Source organism: Antennarius striatus, chromosome 21 (assembly GCF_040054535.1).
Source record: "Antennarius striatus isolate MH-2024 chromosome 21, ASM4005453v1, whole genome shotgun sequence".
Classification (NCBI taxonomy): Eukaryota; Metazoa; Chordata; class Actinopteri; order Lophiiformes; family Antennariidae; genus Antennarius; species Antennarius striatus.
This window is the reverse complement of record NC_090796.1, coordinates 689,516-710,000: the sequence shown is the minus strand read 5'-3', so window position 1 is coordinate 710,000 and position 20,485 is coordinate 689,516. Positions and strand designations below refer to the sequence as shown.

At 42.6% G+C, this 20,485-nt stretch overlaps 1 protein-coding gene across 1 annotated transcript in view; it reads right to left on the bottom strand.

The window, feature by feature from the left end:
• ryr2a (ryanodine receptor 2a (cardiac)) overlaps nt 1–20,485 on the bottom strand; it is a 137,270-nt gene that overhangs the window by 16,903 nt on the left and 99,882 nt on the right. Inside the window, exons 83-102 of the mRNA XM_068306304.1 lie at nt 19,904–19,955; nt 19,732–19,782; nt 19,555–19,654; nt 18,406–18,485; nt 17,761–17,837; nt 17,324–17,397; nt 8,609–8,689; nt 8,070–8,158; nt 7,633–7,761; nt 7,393–7,497; nt 6,054–6,135; nt 5,608–5,766; nt 5,378–5,532; nt 4,663–4,878; nt 4,318–4,590; nt 3,679–4,203; nt 1,987–2,051; nt 1,459–1,600; nt 1,163–1,249; nt 739–1,008 (exon numbers count right to left, since the gene is read on the bottom strand). Coding sequence (XP_068162405.1) covers nt 739–1,008; nt 1,163–1,249; nt 1,459–1,600; nt 1,987–2,051; nt 3,679–4,203; nt 4,318–4,590; nt 4,663–4,878; nt 5,378–5,532; nt 5,608–5,766; nt 6,054–6,135; nt 7,393–7,497; nt 7,633–7,761; nt 8,070–8,158; nt 8,609–8,689; nt 17,324–17,397; nt 17,761–17,837; nt 18,406–18,485; nt 19,555–19,654; nt 19,732–19,782; nt 19,904–19,955 — 2,812 coding nt within the window. The remainder of the gene's footprint in view (nt 1–738; nt 1,009–1,162; nt 1,250–1,458; nt 1,601–1,986; nt 2,052–3,678; nt 4,204–4,317; nt 4,591–4,662; nt 4,879–5,377; nt 5,533–5,607; nt 5,767–6,053; nt 6,136–7,392; nt 7,498–7,632; nt 7,762–8,069; nt 8,159–8,608; nt 8,690–17,323; nt 17,398–17,760; nt 17,838–18,405; nt 18,486–19,554; nt 19,655–19,731; nt 19,783–19,903; nt 19,956–20,485) is intronic.

The window sequence follows — 20,485 nt, the reverse complement described above, 5'->3', positions numbered from 1 at the left end:
GTGGATGGATGCGACATCAGTGAGACCAGATCTCGTTTTTTACCGCGTGTTGGCGGATGGATACGACATCAGTGAGACCGGATCTCGTTTTTTACATGTTGGTGGATGGATACGACATCAGTGAGACCGGATCTCGTTCTTCACCGCGTGTTGGCGGATGGACACGACATCAGTGAGACCGGATCTCGTTCTTTACATGTTGGTGGATGGATACGACATCAGTGAGACCGGATCTCGTTCTTTACCGCGTGTTGGCGGATGGATACGACATCAGTGAGACCGGATCTCGTTTTTTACATGTTGGTGGATGGATACGACATCAGTGAGACCGGATCTCGTTCTTTACCGCGTGTTGGCGGATGGATACGACATCAGTGAGACCGGATCTCGTTCTTAACCGCGTGTTGGCGGATGGACACGACATCAGTGAGACCGGATCTCGTTCTCGTTGGTGAAGACGGAGCTCATGCGTTGTCCTGTCTTTTCATTTCTGTTCATACTTTATGGGTGTTAATATAATATATCATTCTTTATGCACAGATAAAGTCTGTGAGTCTATTGGTTGATAAATATTGTTTTATATAATTTAGGGGGTTTGGTTTTTTTTACAAATGGAATGGATTAAAATGATTTAGTTTAAATGTTGTTTGACGTCTGATCTCTGTCACAGAACCGATTAAACCTGCGGTACTACTGTATTTACAGTACTGTGGTCTCCATGTCCCTGTGGAGTCGTGCCTTCAGACAGTAGTATCCGATGATGCAGAAGAAGGAGATGACGGTGTGCAGGATGGCCAGGATCCGTAACATGGGCTCCATGTAGCCGCTGCTCTCCTCCAGCACGAAGCGGACGGTGACCGGCTTCAGGCGCTCCCACGCGTCACTCGTCACGTCTTCCTTCGTCTCTGTTGCCTCTCCTGCCAGTGGATCCCACTCAACGCTGCTCTCTGATAGGCTGCCGGTGGACACCACCACCCTCTCCTCAACCACAGATGAGGAAGTAGAAACCTGTTGGACACAATTTATCCATCCTCTTCATATGTAGCCAGGGCTGCAATCAAGCTGTGTGTTAAATACTCAACGACCAAAACCCAAACTCCCTCACCAACAAATACTCTATCAATGGTTTTATTCAAGGGTAGAATCCCTTAAACACAATTACCTTATAAAACAGAAGGATGAAGTTGATTGCAAAGGCAACAAACAGTGCAAGCATCCTCATGTTGTAGAAGTTCCTGGCAAAATAGTTCTGCAGGGTGAGAGAACGTTCAGTTACACAGTGCTGAACACTTTACAGTTCATATCTTCCATCTCAAATCAGCATAAATTTCAGAAAATTTTGCTTTAATTTACAGTTTTTGCCATTGGAGCTCTCTACATTGCTTTCGGTGCCGATAACCAGCCTAATCTCTACCTGTGAGTGGGAAATGAACAGACACCAGAACCCTGATCCCGTACCAGTAGCTTCCTCTGGTAAGCCAGGATCTTCTTCAGGAACGCAGACTCCTGCAGGTCAGAGTCATCGGACTTTGAAGTGTGATGTCTTCTGACTTTTGGCTTGGCTTTTCCATTCTTTAGTTGTTTCTCTGCATGTCCACCCCTGGAATCAGGAAATGACTCATTCAGCTAACAATACAGCCCTGCTCCACTGTGTTCTGTCAGACTGTAACACCAGGCTGCACAGCAGTAACTGTTGTGTATTTACAGTCAAATAGTACCCGAGCAGTGGACTGCACACACTCTATTAATTACAGTCAATGACACATTGCATGTAGACGTGAAAGCATCACTGCCCCCTTTGTAGTGGATGTGCAATTACACGTTATTCTAATACGTCACTGAAAAAGCAAACAGTAGTTTCAATAAATCCTCTGGAAATCAGATTTGATTCCATTTAATTTTTTTTGTCTTTAACATTACTAATGTGTTTTATTGAACTGTAGCAGTAATCACTGGAGCAACAAGACTACAAAAATATCTACATACTCTGTTTTTTCAGGTCCACATTCTGTCTGTGTGTCTCTCTTCTCATCTGAAGCGGAGCTCTTCAGCTGAAACAGAGAAGCAGTTTCAGACAACAAACCAAGTCTATTTAAACCATTAGACGCTACATCAAGGTACAGCATGTCCACCTCACACCTGCTCAGCTCGGAAAATAATTTGGTGTAGACTGATGAGGAAGTACACACATAATTACACACACACACAAATATATATGCATATACATATACAGGCATACAGGTAGTCCTCAACCTACGAAGGCAATTGGTTCCGAAAGCTTGTTTGTAAGTTAAATTATTCGTAAGTACTAATGGATATTCTAACTACACTAATCCCTCGTTACTCACGGTTAATTCGTTCCAGGACCACCAGCAAAAAACTAAAATTTATTACTAATTTTAAATTTTATTACTACTCTAGAAACTAAAATACTACTCCCTAAGACTTACCAGAAACAATTACAGGACATAAAATGTTGTCGTACACCAGTGTATGATGACATTAAAGGCATTCTATTCTATTCTAAAAATAACATGTAATAAAATAAAATATAGTTATCATTCTTTGAGAATTCAGTTGCTCTCGATTATATGTCAGTTTAAAAAAGAAAAAACACGTAAAAATCATTACTTCACTCAACGTTAAGTCTGTCCGCCTCAAATATTGGCTTCGTAAAATCACTAAAAACAATTTAAAGCGCATAGCATCATGTTACCGCAAAGTAACTAGGAATAAAAACATAAAATAATGTGTGCCTGACGCTCTGAAATGCTCACAAAGACAACAAACAAGAACAAGAGTAGAATGTAGGAGATGAATTTTGGAGACTGACACACGCTGCGGTGCTGCTCAGTGGGGATAGTGGCAGAAAAAGGAACTGCAAGATAATAGTCGGATATGGAGGCATGTGTTTGTTTGTATCTACAAATGTTCATAAGTTGAGGACAACCTGTACAGTATTTTCCGGACTATAAGGCGCCCCTTGTGTATTCTGTCTGCAGCGACATGCGGTGAGATTCACGGCGGTGAGATTCACGGCGGTGAGACACCGACGTTAAAGTCAGTTCTAGGAGTGAAACAGCGTCACGTTTGACAGTAAATTATCAGCCTGACATTAAAAACTAGTTAAAAATTGTTGAGGACACACAGCAGCGAACAGCTGCACCTCACCTCCGACTAGACTACCGATCGATCGGAACAATAGTTAATTAATAAACAAAGACAAACGTCGGAGCTTAAATATCTGCTTCGAACTTCAGATCAGGAAATAATCCGCTCTGTTGGCACTGACTGCACTCGTAATGAATTTAACCAGTTTTAATGTCAGGTTTTTAATATGTGTGTTGACTTCTTTCTAAGATGGCAAAGTGATCAAGTGATCAGGTTTCCTTGATGAGGCTCAGAATGGCTTATTGACATAACAATAGGGGCCATTCAGAGGTAGTCAGGAAGTCATGAACGCAATCATGACTGTCTGAGCAGCGCGGCTCCATCTAGTGGACGGATTGCGCAACTACAGCCGCTGCAGTTTATCAAATACATGTTATTTATTGTTATTGTGTGCGCCTTATAATCCGGTGTGTGTGTGTGTGTGTGTGTGTGTGTGTGTGTGTGTGTGTGTGTGTGTGTGTGTGTGTGTGTATAGAAAAAAGAAATCAAATCATCGCATAAACTCACCTGGTGCCTCTGTCGGAGCTCTGATGGGGGTGTTACGGGTTGGGTTGGGGGTGTCGGAGAAGGAACAGGGGAGTTCAGCAGTTCGGTCAGGGTGGCATTGGGGTTATGTGGGGTGATCTTGTACTGGCCCCCCTCTCTCCTTAAGTCGAGGCCAAAGATGTCCGACAGCAGCTCGGTCTCACTGAGGTTGACGGCCAGGTCAGCCAGGTCCTCCTTTGGGGAGCTGAGGTCGGGGTAGTGCCTCCTGTCCCGGTCCTCCCCGTCACCCCTCACCTCGTCCTGGGTGGGGTCGGGCATGTTGGCCAGCAGCTCTGACACCTTTATGGTCTTAGCCCCCTCCACCAGATTCCCTCCCATAAACGTGTTGTAGAAGATCCTGCAGAACCCTCGTGCCACGCTGAACGTCACGTGGAGGACGCCAAGCAGCATGGAGCAGTTGAAGGACACCAGGGTGGTGGCCATGTCCTTCAGCGTCATGTTCTTGATCTTCTTCATCTGCTTCTTCACACTTTTCATTGACAGCACCTGGAAGAGAAGAAAGAATTCTGGTGACTGCCTGGGTAGTGGTCCAGGACTGTTACCTGTTGAGTAAAATCACAAACCACATTCTGTTGTCTGACATTCTGTGTTTGGTCTCACCTTCACCAGAAGCAGCATGTTGTACTGCAGAGCTAACAGCGCCATACGGACCGTGGTGACGGAGAAGAAGCCCATCTCAGGGTTGTCCTCATCAGGTTTCTCTCGCTCGCCCTCCTCTTTGACGGCTGAACGCTCTCCTGCGTCGGACATCTGAGCCGCCAGCTGCATCTCAAAAATGGTGTCTTCACAGAAATTGACAAACAGCTCCATCTTCTCCTTCTCCCCTCCTTCGTTCACCACATCGAAGATGAACTGGCGCTTGGACTCTTTGACCTGCACAGGTAAACAAGGGACTGTTGAATTAATTTGCTTTAGAGATTGATCCGTCTGCTGTGCTGTTTTTACCTGAGGTTTCTCCCACTGTGTTCGACTGGACTCGCTGATCTCAAAGTAGACCCTCTCGATGCGCTTGGCGCTGCCCATGATCTCGATGCGGCCCAGGTAGGGTTGGAAGTAGTTGAGTACGCTCTCCGCCAGCTCCAGGAAGGTCTGCAGCCGAGTGTCGTGAGGCATGTGCTCCGAAAGGTTGGTCAACAGAACCGCCACGTTGAAGCCGATGTCCTGATAACACGTGTTCATTGATGACTGAATTTCTATTTGCTTTGAATAAAACTGCTCCATTTTAAGCCTTTTTTTTAACCCTTGGGAACTGTTTGGGTCCAAACGGGACATTTTTGTTGCTTTCATGTGTTTCTCTCCCAATAAATCAGTCAGTTAAAAGGCTAAATATATGGACTTCTGCTTTCGAATTTATATCTGTGGACTGGTCTGAAGTAACGGAAAAGATCTGATGCATTGAAGGAAAAAAACATATTTCTGTATTACATTTTTTTTTACACCTTTATAAGATGACCCTTTTGTAACCTGATTAGGTAATGTGTGCAGACATTTTAATCGGTCCCCGATTGTTAGGCAGAGGGGGGGGGGTTCACAAGTTTCCTTTTTTGATTCCAAAATTTATTTGTGCTTTTTTACTAGTCTTAATCCTGTTAAATAAAAAAAAGTCAGTGATGTTACAGTTTTTCTTTTTCCAAACGTCTATAAATATCACAGCCTTTACCTTGGCCGGCTCATGAAATCTTTCCACAAATTCTTCATAGTCCAGAAGTTCATTTTCATCCGTCTCGGCACAAGAGAGCAGGAACTCGGTCTCCGACTGGGTGTAATGCTTGTGGCTCTCCATGGCCTTGTGGAAGTCCCTCTTAGAGATGACGCCTGTGGGTCATTCATTCATCAACAGAGCTGCCAGAGAGAGAACTCCCCATGTCGGGACACTCACGACAGACTTGCCTTTTCCATCAGGGTCGTGCTCCTTGAAGGTGTCTGAGGAGGTCAGGTCTTTCAGTTTGAGGAACATGTCAAAGAATTTCAGGATCATCTCCACATTGTTGGAGGACTCGACCAACATGTCCACCATCTGTTTCCCAATGGTCCCATTTACCACATTTCCTGTTGACAAGACAGCATATTCATATACATTTATATATATAAAAACATGGCGCATGTGATGTGATGTGATGTATTTTCCTTTTTTCATATTCTGATAGGAAGTAATCTAAAGGTTCAAAAGAAAATCTAAATAAATTGTTCATTTTTAGACATTCAGATGTCTCTAAAGTAAATGTAAACAGCTGAGATACTTTGCTGATGCCTTGTGACCTTGTGGTGTTTTTGTGTTATTCAGTAAACCATTGCTGGTTGAATACTTATGAAATGTGTTTTAACAGTAAACCTACCTTCTAGCATTGACAGCAACATGACAACCATATCTTTCTGTAGATCCATCAATTCCTTCAGTAAGTCAATCTGACTGGAGTCCTGCAGTGAAAAAATACAGACAAATGTTAAGAATTTAAGCAGCTCTAAATGACCTACAGAGGGAAAGCTTCTTGATTTGGAAGCTCTTTGTCCAACAATTTAATATGAATTACACTGTCATACCATGTTCTCCTCAACTAATGTTAGAAAAACAGGTGGGGGAGATGATTTCCTCCTCATAAGTGAACGTCCAAGGGTTAAGATGCAGGTTTGCCGTTGAATACAGCAGCCAGCATCTTCTATAAAACTATATAAAAACTATAATATAAAAAAATAACTATAAAATCTCACTCCTTCAGGAAGAGCAAAAAAAAGAGTCAACTGGACTTGCAAAAGGTTTTTTGAAGGTATTTCACATCTAACTTCTGAAGTTCAAACTGAGAGTTCAGTGGATTCCTGTTGGAGTACCAACCAAGAAAACAGACCAGCAATAACCATCAAGGCATGAAGTCTTGGTAAGAGTTTTACCATTCCTATGGGACACGTTGACCCCTGTGTGCTGCATCCAGGTGTGAATGGTTGCTGTGGTTTCTGGGGATGGGGGTCAGTGCTGTGTTGTAGGGGGCTGACAGATGGTGTCTTCATCCTCTGCCTCTGTCAGAGATGATTTCTCCAGTCTGACAAAAAAGGCTGGTTTGATTCTTTCTTCTCTCAAACCGTCTGTGTTCCCCGGCTACAACCTGAACATGACTGTCTTCAGAGGAGTGTCCTTCAGGTGCAGGTGGACAGGTGAGTCTAGTCCTGAGGAGTTGTCTCCTGTGTGGAGCCACATGCTTGTGGAGTGGTTGTTGGTTTCCTCAATGTTCAGGTCACTGCACTGGACAGCAAACACCACATGGCTCTGCTTGTGTCCTGGTGTTGTGTCTTTAGGTGGACCAGCCTCTGTCTCCATGCCTGAATTACGTGGGAATCTTGTGTTTACTGAAAGTTCTCTTGAAACACCAGCAATGTAGGGGTTAACTACAGGTTCTCATTGCTTTCCTCTCCTGTTCATTGGCCCAGTTTGGATAGCCACATGTCTTCAGAGCATTCTGGATGAGTTTCACTCCTTGACCTTCCCTCTGTTCTGGTGAGGACGTTTTGGGCCTGGTGGTTCACGGTTCTAATGACCCCTAACTTTACTGAACTGGGTGGTGTATGCTTTATGTGACTAGATATAAGGGGAGAGATGGGGGGCACCACAGCTCCATGCCTTGATGACAGTGTAATTACAACTCTGCTCATTCAGAAACGCATGACAACATGACTTTAACTCACCTGAGACAATTTCATCTGCATGTGAGCGAAGACATGAAGAAAACCAACCACAGCGTCCCAAAGCCGACTGTGGGCCAGACTCTGCTGGTTACCAGTACATGGACCCTACCATCAATAACAAACAACAAAGACAATAATCAGTTAATTCAAACTGGTATAAGAAAATACTGACCTGTCCTTTTTCAAGCTTTCAAGACCAAAAAAATGGTTGAGTGGCCGTTGGTGGCCGTTTTCACATACCTGGATGTATTCAGTAAGAGTGTTGAAAACCTGCTTGGCCACATTTATTGCCTTGGAGAAATTCCTTTGGCCCTGATCATCAATAACGTCTTTCCCAGAATAATACCAGTAGAAATCACTGATGGACTCCTGAAGGAGGGCAGTAGGGTGCAGAGAAGGGGAATCAAAGGAGGAAAACAAATCAATGAATGAGACAATGAAGTAAAAAATGAAGTAACATTTTAGAATATTATTATTACAACAGTTGACGTGTCTACTTTGGACCAACTGGAAAATCGGCTCCTCTTTCACTGCATATTTCATATGTATCCAAAAAAGAAACGGGTTCTTGGGTTTTCCAGGGCTAAAATTGATTTATTATTCTAACAGGTGACCCAAACCGTGACATTAGGAACACAATCCCTTATGAAACAGCTAAGTTAACAGAAGGGGCTAACCTGTACTCTGAGGAGGTAGTCAACCGTGGAGATGATGATGTTGACTGTTGTATTGTTCCCTGTTTGGGTTCTCAAGTAGTTCTGGAAGTCTGAAATAGACATGGCAAAATATTGGACTGTTGTGATTCTAAATCTGAAAGAAGGAAGGTCAAACAAAGGAATATGAACTTCTCAAATACAAACGTATGAATAAGTATCATATATTTTATGTCTGTTAAGTCTAATAGACATCATTAGCTAGAGTGTGCATTCTTAATTTCCCTTCGGGGATCAAAACAGTATATTAAATTAAAAATTAAAATTAAAAATTAAATTAAACAGAAGGCACGTAAATGTTAAATGAATGATGCTGCAGTTAAATCCTCTTTATGAGAATAATTACATTATTTAGGCAGCAGACAAAATATTCTCACATTCTTATAGGAAAAACCATTACAATCATTTCTCCAGAACACAGAAACACACACACACACACACACACACACACACACACACACACACACACACACACACACACACACACACACACACACACACACCTGAGTTGTGTCCTTCACAGAGCAGCTGCAGGAAGCGGAAAAGGTCACAGGTGAACTCATCATCCTGCATGACCTTCTCACCTGGCCGGAGAGAAGAAACACACACCCACAAACATACATGCACACACACGTAAGCAGACACACAGATGCACGAGCACATACGTAGGTATGCACAAAACAATGCATGCGCGCACACACACACACACACACACACACACACACACACACACACACACACACACACACACACACACATTCATATACAGACACAAACAAGTAAAATCAGAGAGAGGATACAAAAACAGACAACATGAAGGATAGACAAGAAGATGGAAAGTAAAGGAGATTAAAAGAGAAAAGAGATGGAAGAGATCCCTGTTTCCTGTCAGCGAGAGCTGTTGGGCATGTTACAGCATCTGTATACACACACACACACACACACACACACACACACACACACACACACACACACACACACACACACACAGACACACACACACACACACACACACACACACACACACACACAGAATGGGCAGCCACTACACTGGAAATTGACGGAGGTGGTTTTTAAATGGCAGCATTTTATGGTCAGAACAGAATTCTGATTGGATTATTCCAATCTTTCAAATGATTTCTCAGAGTTGCTGTAATTGAAAGCAGAAAAGCTGTTTGTCTCATACAAAATTAAACATAGAACCTGGTCTGACTGCCAAAATGCTGTTTTAACCATTGAAATTAAAAGAAGAGGTCCAGAGAAGGGACATGAGACACTACACAGTACCTTTCAAAATAAGACATAATACATGGACACAATATGGACAGACAGTGAACCAGGCTGAGGGAGGAAAGACTGTCTGAAACAAGGCTGAAAGTGCAGGCTTCTTTCTCAATGCAGGTAGGTTTGTGGCACTTCCTCGCCTGATTTAAAAATAAGTCAGCAGGATAGCATTGTTTTTTTTATTCATAGTCCAAACCTTGTATTTGAGCCCGTGACCACTCAACAAAATTGGATCTCTCAGTTGTAATCACATGGCTTTGGGATCCAGCATCAAAGAGGTGAGTAGAGAGGATCTCTGTGCCCTACATGTAAAGATCCAGCATGCACTCCTGATTAGGAGCAGGGGATTGTCGTCAATGGACTCATGACAAAGACATGAACAAAATGTCCACTGGTCATGCAGGTGGTACTGTAGTTTCACCCCCAGCCTCTCCGGTCTGCCCTAAGTGATCACAGCCAAGACCCTGATGTTCCTTTAGTGCTTCATTGTTTGGAATTAATGACTTAAAATTATTAAAAGTAAATATCGACTAACTGTAGCTTGTGATGATTAAGTGGTACATTAGGAGGAATGTAAAAAAAAACTAATGGCAGTTATATGAAAAAGTGCACAATGCCATTAACCCTTTCCTCTTGACCTGTAGGCATGGCAACTTACACCAACCTGCAGGTGTGGTAAACGTGGTGTGTGTAGTAGGATCCCAATTACAGGTGTGGTAAACATGGTGTGTGTGTGTAGTAGGATCCCAACCACAGGTAGGACACAATTTGAAGGTTTTACAGCTAATGATGCCTCAGGATCATCACCATCATGGTGATTAGCTGGATTAGCTAACCTAACTGGGCTCTCCATCTGTGTGCCTGCTGGTGACTGTGATGTCCAAGGTGTGTTTGGAAAAGCCGGGGTCAGTGTTGGGTTGGATGGGGTATCAACAGGTGACAACCAATGTTTATTGTGCCACGCCAGCATGAGCGTCCGATGTCAGGGACTGCCAGCTGTCCACAAGGATCCTGGTCTTTTTGAGCAGCTGTTAAGTTGGTCTGTCAGCCGCGTCTTGGGTCCCCCTTGCCACAGGCTAGTTCACCAAGCTGGGTCTGTTTGGGGAGGGATGAGTCTTCCCTGCGATATAAGTGACTAAGGAAGCGCTGCTGGGATGCTTGGGAGGCCTGCACGGATTAGAACGTCATTGTTGGTGATGCAGTCTTTTGCCCGCAGCTTTTGCTGGTGGAACCTCCCCAGGGTGATAATGTTTTTGTGATAGGGGGTCCAGCTTTCTGATCCATAGAGAAGGGTTGGAATCACAACAGCTCCTTAGACATTGATCTTTGTTTGTGCTGACAAGCCATGTTGTGAGAAGACACAGAGGTGTAGCTTGCTGATTGCTTGATGGGCAGAGCAAATCATGTTATTGACATCCTCGCTAGGGTCATTGGTGATGTTGATCACAGACCCAAGGTAGAAGAATCTGGGAACATGCTCTACAGAAGTATCAAAAGGCTGGAGAAGATGAGCAGGGTGGGATCGCACCAGGACTTTTGTCTTTCCAACATTGACCTCCAGTCCTGCACTCTCATATGCCTCCACAAAAGCACTGGTGGTCTTCTGTAGTTCATTAGGGGAGGAGGCTGAGGTACAGCTGTGATCAGCGTACTGGAGTTTAGACATGTTCATCTCAGATGTCTTTGTTTGGGCCTTCAGACATGGCAGGTTAAGTAGACCACCATCCCTCCTGTGCACTTCAAGATGAGGGTGAGACGATTTGACATGCAACACAACCGCTGCAAGGTATAGCAAGAAGAGTGTTGGTGCAAGAACACATTCTTCCTTGACCCCAGTGGCAAAGGGGAATGAAGGTGAAACAGAAGCACCGTGGATGACGGAGCCCCTCATATCATCATGCAGACCTCATACTAGTTGGACAAAGTGTTGGGGGCAGCTGAACTTCTCAAGCACAACCCAAATGACAGCATGGAGGATGGCATTAAAGGCCCTGTGCAGGTCGAAGAAAATCATTATCATGGGTTGCTGTTGTTCCTTGGCTTTTTCAAGCAGCTGATACGCACAGATGGTCATGTTTGTGGTTCTACCACCAGGTCAAAAACCATCCTGAGACTCTGGGAGAACTGATTCACAGAGGTCAAGAAGGTGCTTATAGAGCATTCTAGCCAAAATCTCAGTGATGGAGAGCAGGGAGATGCCACGGTAATTTCCACAGACAGAACGGCCGCCCTTCTTGAAAATGGTCACGGTGCTTGAATCCTGTAGATCTTGGGGGACATACTTGGATTCACAAATCAACAGGAAAAGGAGATGGATCTGCCTCGGGAAACAGTCCCCACTGTGTTGGGTAGCGTGGGAGACTCATCCATGGTTTGATTGGATGTTGAGGGATCTCAAGATGAAGTCTTCTGAGGCCCGGGAAGGTCTATTCAGGAGGTCTTTGAAGTGCTCTTTCCACCGGGAAAGAATAGCGTCTTCATCCTTCAGGCAGACCTGACCAACATCTGAGGAATGTGTCGGGCCATAGATGGTGCGAACAGCTTAGAAAAACGTCCTCGTCTCGTGACGGTCGGCAAAGCCTTGGATCTCCTTGATTTTCTCAATCCACCGGTCGTTCTGAAGCTTCTGGATGGTGCGCTGAGCTGTAGCCTTGATCTTAAGAAAAGCAGCTTCCTTGCTTTTAGATGTTGGTTGGCTTTACCATGCTAAGTAAGCCTTGCATTTTTGGTCAAATATGGAGTTGATGGCCTCCTTGATGGCACACCAAGAGGTCTCGGGTTCTGAGGTGTCATTGTTGACGTCACAGAGACGCTGAGACAGAACAGACCCGAAATGAACTTAGGTGTCAGAATCTTTGAGTGCAGAGATGTCAAACTTAGATTAAATGCTGAACATAAACCGGGAAGTAGTAAGCCGTTGGCATCGCAGCTGCCGATACTCTGGCTCCCAATGATGCATGCCAGAGTTGGTCTTTCCCTACTGCATTAAAATCTACCATGAGCGGCAGCTTGTCAAGCATTTGCACAGCAGAGAGGACGGTCCAAAGAGATGCGTAGACAGATTCCCTCACATCAATATCTGTGTGTAGAATGGTAGACCTTAATGATGGAAATGTTTCCATGCTGTAATTCTTTCCCTGACGTGCACAGGGAGGAGGTTGTGCATCCTCACGAGAGAGTTGCAGATGACAAATCCGACTCCAGGAAGACGGGGCTCCTCTGCAGTTTTCCCCTTGAAAAACGTGTATCCTGCCCTGGTTTCTGAGATTTGGCCTTCATCAGCTAGACGCGTCTCACTCAGACCTGCCACATCAATGTTGTACTGGGCAAGTTCCATTGCAACATGAGCAGTTCGGTGTTCTGTCCACTGCTGCTGTTGTAGTCCGTAAGGGTGTGAAGGTTCCAGGAGATCAGGCGAAGAGACTGTGGTTTCAGTCTTTTTTTGTTCTGACCGCAAGAAGGGATGAGTCTGCTGGGCGCAGTTACCCGGCCAGACTTTGGAGTCAGCGAACGTGTTTGGCCACACCTTTTCTAGGGCCTTCTCTGAAATTGGAGAGGGCAGCGCTACAGCTAAAAAGCCCCGCCCTGACACAGACGCAGCTACCAAAGGGCGACTTCGCCACCAAGTTCGTCAGCCCAGCGATCTTCTTGCATTTGCAGCTAACGTGGGGGTCCCGGGGTAGAAGCTCCTATCGCTGCCCCTGCTCCCGTTGCCTGTTGGCGGTACTGGATTACATGGTTACCATGTCAGGGAGGAAAGGGTTAATAGAAGTTGTGTATTTACAAAAGAGAGGGACAATATATCCTCTTCCGATGACACAGACAGAATTCTGAGTAATCGGTGTTCCTGACGGCAGGATGGACAGATGTCAGCAGGAGATCCTTCAAGTACTTAGAAAATCAAAAATATCACAAGAACTCAAAGCTTAGTTCAGATGTTGGTCCTGATGGGGTTAAAACCAAACTCTACAACTCTGCAGGCACTGATGCTACAGCAACTACAGTCATTACATGTTTTTGTGAATATAATTCTTACAACAACACAAATACAGCATATAAAGTAATAATTTAAAACTTCTTGGGCACTTTCAGGCTTATTCCCAAGACAATGATGAAAGCATTTAATGTCTTACTCAAGAAAATCTCTAAACTCAAATGATGAAATGACAATCTGAGGAGGAAGGACATGGCAAGAAATTCCCCTCCATCACATCAACAACTGAGCTAAATATGATGCACAGCTGAAACCATGAAAGAGTTACAAATTTAAAAGGAGATAGTGGTGTGAAAATAAAAAGTAAAACCAAAACTTAATAGGTCACTGGAAATTTTCCACATAAGCAAAAACACTCATGGAGGACAAGTACACAGACAAAACACAGCTCAGCTAGGAGACAGAGAGGAGGAGAAGAAAGGAGAAACAGTTAAGCCCCCCACCACAGTGCAGCCCCCACCACCATTAGTGTTGGTCCAGAAGCAAAGGGGGGGTGAAGACCACACAGCACAGACGCAACGGTGACAGACCACTAGACCGCAACTAAACACTGCTTCTGTTTTCTGTGTTTATGCACATTGATGTCCATTACACACTACCACCATCTGATCTGGGACACACAGTATTTAAACTCATCGTCTCCTTCACCTGTTATATTGCTGTGTAAGCGTCTCACTGTTAATTGCTGAGGGACATAAAGGGGGGTGTTCCAGTGAACCTCTGTCTGCTCTGGTCTTCAGCAGCTCTATCTGACCACACATGTTCACATTCAGCCACGCTGGACTGAGATGAGGAGGTTCAGTGCTGCTGTACGTACGTGTGGATAGCAGTCTGCAGACCAGACAGGTGGGGTCACCTAAATGAAAATTCTGATTATCAGCAGATGGGATGTCACGGACTAAGTATTGTTTTCTAAGGAGAACATCAGTTCTATCACTAACAGCGATCGATCAGCAGCAGAGGTCACAGCTGTTTGTGTTATTCACACAGAAACTTCACTTTATTAATGATTTAAATAGCTATAAAGAAGGAACAGGAAACAATATTGTTACATTTTCTGTGTTCTTCTACTCATCTAGAAGGTCACACTCAGTCTGGGTTCATGCAATGAAATAGTTTGAAATAAATCAGAGTTGCTGATAAATTCTGTGGCACTAGTAGATGTGGAATGTTTCACGTCTATGTAAACTCCCTAGATGGGAGAACATTAGTAGTTTTGACAGTCGTGTCAGGAAGGAGATGTCCATGAGGATTCTGTTTGAATTTCTTTCATTGCAGCACCAGTGAGGGACAGAAACGGAGATAGTGGCTGGGGACAAAGAATATTCAGTTTTTTATGTCTGATCGATTCCAAAGTGATCATTATTGTGTCAGTTTGATCAAAATACAATCTTAAAAATACAGTGTGTTATGACTTAACTCAATAAAAATACCAACTATGAAATAAGCCAGAGCGAGTTATTAGTGGCCGAATAAGTAGAAAGGTAAGGATGTTAACAGAAAGCAAGAAACGTAGCCACAAGCACAGAGCAGGTAAGGACGAGATCTGAAGGTCGACACTCAGAACCTGGACAGAACTGACACCACTACCAACCAAAGAGACAGAGAGACACAGAGAGGAGGAGAGAGAGACTGACAGAAACCAACCAACACACAAGGAAATGACAGGAGGCATAATTACCACGCTCATTAGTGATGACTGAAGAGGGGAAGAAAGTGCAGTAAACCAAAATGAAGAAAGGAAAATGGGAAAGAGAGAAAGAAAGAGAGTAAGAAACAAGGAAAGGAACAAAAAAAAATTACATATAGGGAAAAAGATTTGAAAAATAGGCCTTGTGCTTCTCGTTGTCTTTATTGTGGAAATGACTCCACAGTAAACTTGTGATAACAGAACTTTTGAAAACGTTGAGCCGTGAGTTTGCTTTTATAAGATAATAAGAATGTTAGGAGTAGAAAAGGGTTATCAAATAGTATTAACATCTTAATCTTAACACACTAAATGGATAAAAGCACAAATACTAAGCAGAAGTTAAAAAGAAACAAGAGGAACAATAAGATTTAACAGAATGCCACCAACAGCTGGTTTGCCTGTTGCCCTGCAGGTTTAAACACTTCTAGTTTCTCTTCACACGCGTCCAGCTGTCTGGAGGGGGAAGGCGTCGCCGTTAGCGCCCTGACCTCGGCCTGACAGGTGCAGCAATGATTACAAGGTCAGTTTTAGAAATTCCTGGTTTATTTATTATTATCCTTGTAGATATAGAGAATTCAACCAAAGCAAATTGGGAAAAACTTGATATTAACACTATATTAAAAGTTGTTCAACTAAATTATTTTAGATGATTTACACAGCCATGGAAATATTTTTGTAAGAAGTATTATTAATGTGAAAATGATTGCTGAAAAATAGCTTATTTTAATATTTCACCTCTTGTTAACATCACATACTATAATAAGCTGTTGTCATTAAATGTTGTGATGACTGTCATTGTTAGCAGAACTATGTTTGCTGGTGGGCATTTAAGTTCTTTAACCACCTGCATTGTGTGTGCAGAAGCTACTGCTGCAGCCCAAAGGGGTGAATGATGCAGGATTATTAGCAGACCTGAATGCACGCTCCTTAAATCTCATTCACACCTCCATGGAAAAAACCTTCATGTCTCCAGTATATAATGCAAAATTAAAACAAAGCGGTGAATTATCTGTAGTGAGTTCTTACAGTCAATAATCCACCATTATTCTGGGATCAATTTTTTTTTTAAAGTCTGCTGTGGAAAAATGAGAGCACAATTCTGAACTCTTGGTCTAATGGTGAATTTACAGACACCTAACTAAATCAAAGACTAGTTTTCATGCCTAGAACCAAACACAGACTGAAATAGTTTTAAAATTATAATTGATTTTATACACTGGGTTGCATTATTGCCAGAAACATCCCAGACTTTCAAAAAGTGCAATAATGGTCCATAACATGGTACAGGATACTAGGTGGATAATGTGTCATGTGGGGCTCAAAGGGAAGCAGATCATAAAGAAAATAAGGCAAACTACAGGTGGGACTGGCTGCAGAGAGGTGGTCAAAGCCAGCTGGTTGTATTTCAGTGACAACTGAGTCTTTGGTTTGTTATTTTGGCCTGATTGATTAATTGACTGACTGACTGACTGACTGACTGACTGACTGACTGACTGACTGACTGACTGATTGACTGACTGACTGACTGACTGACTGACTGACTGACTGACTGACTTGGAGTCTGAACCCAACCTTCTGCCTCTGGCACAGTGTCAATGCAGGTAAGTCCACCATAAGGGATTTGAGGAACCCAAGGAGGAATATATTTTAACCAAGAGAGGTTCACTAAAAGACTGACAGTCAGAAATATTAGAATATAATCTGACACAAACAGTTAATTTGCCTTTTATGAACCAGAAATTACTCAAACAAACGTGATATAAATCATCACTGCACCAAGACAACATAATATAACTTATAATATACAGCATTTAGTATAAAAGTTATTTCTGTGTTTTAAAATATAGCACTAAAAATAGTATAGTGGCTGCTTGGAAGGAACTGGTCTGACATTTTGAAATCATTTCTACAGAAATCATCTCCTAAAGGATGACTGCAAAACATCTGCAACAAATATATAAAGCATGAAATCAGCAAATCATCAATCATACAGATATACCGCAGGAAATTATACATAAGTGAAAGAAGTTGTGTTTCATTTCGGTACCGTGTGATATAACTTCAAAAAAGTCAGCATTATGTCAATAGAGAGGACAAATAAAACAGTGATGGTGTAACAGAAGGTTTGGGTACGAATCAAGAATAACAAAGAATGTCAAACAAAAGAAAAACAAATTACTTCGATGATTTTCTGCCAATCGATGGTCTTCTGACCGTCATTCTTATGCTGTGATCATCAGTGAGGCTTACCTGACCCCTCCTCCGTCACCATTCCCAGCCCCTCTGCTTTATTCTGCCTCTCAAAAGCGTTCAGATCCAGAACACTGAAACAAACACCAGCAGACAGAACTATGAGACACCCCTCCCTCTGAGACAGCCTCTCTATGCTGACGACAGCACGCTAAAAATCTGTTTATGTTCACATGTGACACATGTGGGATTCCAGGAGAAAGTGAGATTTAAACATGTAGAGGAATCTGGACTGGACATGTGGAGGTTCTGAACGCTGGGCGTCCTCAGGTCTGCTACCGGTGAAACACACATTTATGTCTGACTGTCATGATCTTCTCTGTTCTACAGTAAAATCCTTTATTCTCAACCAGTTCAAAACACACACAGTCAGAACCCATTGAGCAGCTGTGTCTTCTGATTATGGATCAGTCTAAGTCCTGAGGCAGTGGAGTTACCTGCATGACTGCATCAGACCAGCCAGACTCTGGAAGAAACCCACATCCTTCTTGTCTTTTAGATAATCCAGCATTTTCTGTCAAATCAAAGAGAAGTGACAGAACAATGTGACAACTTCAATTACAAAGTTATAAAGTTTTATAGAAATATAATTTGAATCAAATACATCCGGAAAAACTATTAAAGATCATATATACTCATATATACTGAAAAGTACATCTTTGGCAGCTCAACAAACAAAATACAACAGCACTTTAACTAAAAACAAATCTATTTATGCATAGTCATAATTCTAATATCAGATGCCTTTAATTTCCTTAATTGAGGATTGCCAATTTTTCTTAATTTTTTTTTACGTGAAAGATTTCCTGTAAATGAAGTTAAAATAAAATGAATGCTGCAGATTTCTTAAAACTGAAGTGGAGTTCTAATTGTCCAATCCGGGACCGAGTTCATGTCAAACGAGAAGCCTAACATGAGCAAGATCAAGATCAGAATTCATTCTCATCAACACGACGTCTGAGGACGTTTCCAAAATGAGTCAGGATGACAGATTTAATTGCCTGACAAACATTTTGGAAGAAGAAGAAAAAATATACTTTGAAAATTCCTTTGGGGAAGACACTGGCCCTGCACTGAAATACCTGCTGCACCGTAGAGTTTCCTCCATTGAGAATAGCGATGCCCAGCTTCAGTGTGGAGGCCACCATGAGACCCATGTCACCTGGTCAGAGTGAACCCAACATTAGTCTACCCACAGGGGATGAGAGGCAGTCAGAGTCCCCGACTCACCCAGCTATGAATGAAGACAACTATACAGAAGTATACAGTAAAGAACATGAAGACCATAATAAGTCAAATTAGGTTTCCCAACATTCGTATGCCGATGATATTGTTTTGTGTCCCTCACTGACTGCAGAACAGTTATTAATGACGGATGTTTGAAAGAATCATGATTTAAAGTATTGCTCTACTCTGATGTCATAATCCCATCGTAATCTACAATAAACTCTGATAGAATTAATCATTCCCTAAGAAATGTTGGAAAAGGCTAATCTTTTATAAAATGTCTCGTGATTTTTATTGTTCTGTGTCTGCCTCTTAAGTTATTCAGGGTTTTGATCTCTTCTATTTGACTATATATCATGTTTAATACTGGTCTCAGTCAGAACTCCTTTCTTTGGCTCTAATTTAGAGACACACCATGATATGCAAGCAGTACACCAGACTTTCTCTTGCTAACATACATGGGCTAGCCGTTTTATTGCATATTAGTTTTAAAACGCACCAATCCATCCTAAATCTTTATGTGGAACTGGAGAAATGACCTGGATTGTCTCAAAGACCAGAGGAGGTAGCTCTGTGCAGTCGCTCCAGTTATCCACTTATCACAGAAGTGGACCGAACCACTGGACTCATCAGGAAAACTACAAACCTCCTTTCTTCCTGTCGCAGTAGGGGGGCCAGGGCGTGTCAAACTTTTTCCATGTTAGATCAGAGCTCATAGTGTTTTGGGTTTTTTACACTGGTTACCCTTCCTGCCTCAACTCTCTGCATTTCTCCTGGCTTGGATCAGGTCTACTGTTGGTTTGCTGTGAACTATTCTGTAACCTTTACCAGACAAGTACTGTATAAATAAAGTTTATTGTACCAGCATTGTATTGGCATGAGATTCATCTGATATTCTGCAATATTAATGTACTGAAATGTCAAACCAGAGTGGTGAAATGATGCAGCTGAACATTCAGTCATTAATATATTGACTGACTGTTACAGGAGGACATCAGTGCTACCTTTGCTGGCGCTGATGGTTTGCAGCACCATCTCTGCAGCCCCGCGGTCGTGCAGTCGAGCCTGCTGGTACAGCAGCTTCTGCTTCTCCATCTCCTTCTCCTGTTTAATGAAACAGGGTGTGTCTGACGGACAGTCGTTCAACAGATGCTCAGCAGCAAGACTGACTGACTACTCACTTCAAAACTCTTCACTTCCTCTCCATCCTCATCCTCTTCATCATGACAACTCTGGGAGAATGAAGAGTAGGAGTGAAAAGGACAATATACTCTACAATATAATCATAATGTATAAGTCATTAACATGTACAGTGAATAAAAATGCAGTAATACTGCATCCGGGTCCCGGTACCTCAGCCATGATGTCAGCATAAGCCATGTAGAGAACATCCTCATCCAGTTTACTGCAACAGCAAACACACACACTGATCACACTCTGACTAGTCAGACATTTAATGTACACACACACACACACACACACAGGGAGAACATACTAACTCCACACAGAGCGGGACTCGAACCCAGAACCACATAAAGATCACATAATGAACCGGTAAAGAACAGGAACCACAGACAAAATAGTGGATAACAACGACCAATGGGGAGAGGAGATAATCTGAGACAAGTGGAAACAAAGACACACACACACACACACACACACACACACACACACACACACACACACACACACACACACACACACACACACACACACACACACACACACACACACACACACACACACACACGCAAAGACACACACACACTGGTGGGAAATAGAGATTAAACAGAATAAATTAAAATAAATAAAATAAATTATAAAATAAATTATAAATTATAAAATTATAAGAAGTTATAAAACTTAATTATAAAATAAATAAAATTAATTAAAATTAATGAAATTAAAATTAATAAAATTAAATAGAGATTACTG